Genomic DNA, 2734 nt, shown 5'->3' with positions numbered 1-2734 from the left:
AGGAATTCATTATTTCCTTCACTAATTGTCTCAATGTGATATCCATTTTGTCAAATATCTTTAAAACTTAGTAAATTTCTTTGAGACTTATGGGGAGTACAATGCATCAATAATTTCCAATTTTGATCCCCTTGGAAATAATACATTTGCTCTTCAGGAGCCTTCTATAATTTTTGTACTGCTTGATATAGTACTCACACTAATTTCTTTCATCACCAATTGTGAAAAATATTTCTTATCTTTAAGTATGGTGTGAGTGGTAGCACTATCAATTAGACATAAGTCTTCACCATTGGTCGATATTGAGCTCCAAAGGGATTCATATTCTAATAGAATTAAAGGAACTAAAATAAGATTCACCAAACCAAATAAATGACTGATAATAATGAAATATGCAAAACATAAAAATTTCCAAAAACATAAAATTGTCCAAAAACAAATTAAATGTTCCATAAAGCATAAAGTCATAGTACTACGATAAAATTCTATAATAAATGCAAGCTAATTAATAGAGTTTATTCGCCAATGGGACGTTATTTATTCAATTATTTTCTTCAGGATTAGGAAAGAAATCAGCCGCTTCGAAGTGAGTTGTATTACCATAATCAAAATCACCTTCGCCATTCTCGTACACCAAATTTGTTTCCATTTTCTTTCCTTTTTGTTTGATTGATTGTTGATAAAGGTCTACTAGATGTTTTTGTGTACGACACACACGAGACCAATGGCCTTTTCCTCCACAACGGTAGCATATATTTTCATATTTATCCTTCTCCTTCTTATTTCCATCTTTATTGTCCCACTTCTGGTGAGAGTATGAGTTCCTAAAATGACCACCTCGACTACGATCATGTCCACGTCCGCGACCACGACTGCTGGCGTGATCTCTAGCCTTTTTCTCTTTCCCACTATGGGATGTCGCATTCGCTTTAGGGAATGGAGTAGAGCCAGTTGGGCGTGATTCATGATTTTTCATTAATAGTTTATTATTTTGCTCAGCCACAAGGAGACAAGATATCAAATCAGAATATTTTGTAAAACCCTTTTCACGGTATGGTGTCTGAAGGACAACATTGTTTGCATGAAAAGTAGAGTATGTTTTTCCTAACATTTCTGCATCCGTGATTTTCTCTCGACATAATTTCAATTGTGATGTAATTCTAAACATGGCTGAGTTGTATTCACTCATAGACTTAAAGTCTTGTAATCTTAAATGTAACCAGTCATAACGAGCTTTTGGTAATATCACAGTTTTCTGGTGGTCATACCTTTCCTTTAGATTACTCCAAAGGACTTGTGGGTCTTTAACAGTCAAGTACTCAGTCATAAGACTTTCATGAAGGTGATGGCGAAGGAATATCATAGCTTTAGCCTTATCTTGGCTTGTTGCAGTGTTGTTTTCTTTAATAGTATCACCAAGTCCCTTTGCATCTAAATGTATTTCAGCATCTAACACCCAAGACAGATGTTGTTTCCATTAATATCAAGAGCAACAAATTCGAGTTTTGCAAGGTTTGACATGATTCACTGATATATAAAACAATATTATAAATTAGAAACTAATAACATATATATAAATATTAGCAGTCCATATTATTAATAACAAAAAGAGAAAGAATCAAGCAACACTAGTTGCTGCCTTGCTCGGTGCTGTCAGTCTATACTCACTACTAAAGCACCTCTTCTGTCTCTCTCCCCTTCTCACTTCTCTTTTCTCTCTCTTCCTCAAAAAATCATACCCATTTCATAAAGATCAAACATTTCAAACTTAATTATTCCATTTTCCATTTAAATTTTTTCATTGATTGATCAGTGATGCTGCACAAGAAAGATTAACAATTTTTGGTCCCAATAAACTCGAGGAGAAAAAGGAGAGCAAATTCTTGAAGTTTTTGGGGTTTATGGGGAACCCTTTATCATGGGTTATGGAAGCTGCAGCTATTATGGCAATTGCTCTTGCTAATGGAGGGGTGAGAAATTCTTAATTTGCTTAGTGTACTGCTTAGGAAAATTTATTGTTTTTCGAAATCGTGATTTGTACCTTCTAAATTGATCAGTAGAAGTATAGATAGTTGCTTTGAAAATTGTGTCGTAATACCCATGCACATGGTAGAAGGTGGGTAAAGGTTGAATACTGATTCTTGTATTGGGATTTTAGGACTATTTCGAGAGTGTTACAGATTGATCATATTAACTTGTATCTACATTCAATATAGTAATGTCCAAGAAATTTTAATATCTTTTATTTCACACAATGAGCCATACTAAAGCTCTAAAGTCCCAGAGTAAATTAGCTTTAAAAAGTTATGATCAATTATTACTCAATGCTTATAAATTAACTAGAATAGATATAAAACCACTTCAGCAAATGCAATTAACCACTAATCTTGCAAAATCCAGTTGCTCAAATCCACAAATTCACATGATATCTAAGTTTCCCTAATCAATTACAGAAAAACTACTAATTTCAAGGATTTGGTCAAGCACCCAGAAACTAAGATCTTGATTTCTAGCTACTAAAGTATCTAATTCGACTTAATAAATCAATATGAACTCAATACATCATAATTTATTATCAAGAATCCAAGATATAAATCTGCAAACAAATTAACAAAACTAATAGTATGTAAAATATAAGAAATTAAGAGGTAAGAAAATTCAGTAATTCACCTATAAAGTCACGAAATATGGATGAGTGGATGACGGAGCAGTGGAGCACCGAGCACGGGAGGCC

At 33.4% G+C, this 2734-nt stretch overlaps 1 protein-coding gene across 1 annotated transcript; it reads right to left on the bottom strand.

Annotated features, from left to right (window-relative positions):
• Positions 1–541: 541 nt before the first annotated feature.
• Positions 542–1788, bottom strand: LOC110689948. Its single transcript, XM_021866767.1, has 2 exons — positions 1740–1788; positions 542–1449 (listed from the first exon to the last, which is right to left on the bottom strand). Exons 1-2 carry the CDS (start codon positions 1786–1788, stop codon positions 542–544), a joined length of 957 nt encoding a protein of 318 aa, XP_021722459.1.
• Positions 1789–2734: the final 946 nt, after the last annotated feature.

Source organism: Chenopodium quinoa, unplaced genomic scaffold (genome assembly GCF_001683475.1).
Source record: "Chenopodium quinoa cultivar QQ74 unplaced genomic scaffold, ASM168347v1, whole genome shotgun sequence".
Classification (NCBI taxonomy): Eukaryota; Viridiplantae; Streptophyta; class Magnoliopsida; order Caryophyllales; family Amaranthaceae; genus Chenopodium; species Chenopodium quinoa.
The sequence above is the reverse complement of the archived record's forward strand: the minus strand, read 5'-3'. Positions and strand labels throughout refer to the sequence as shown.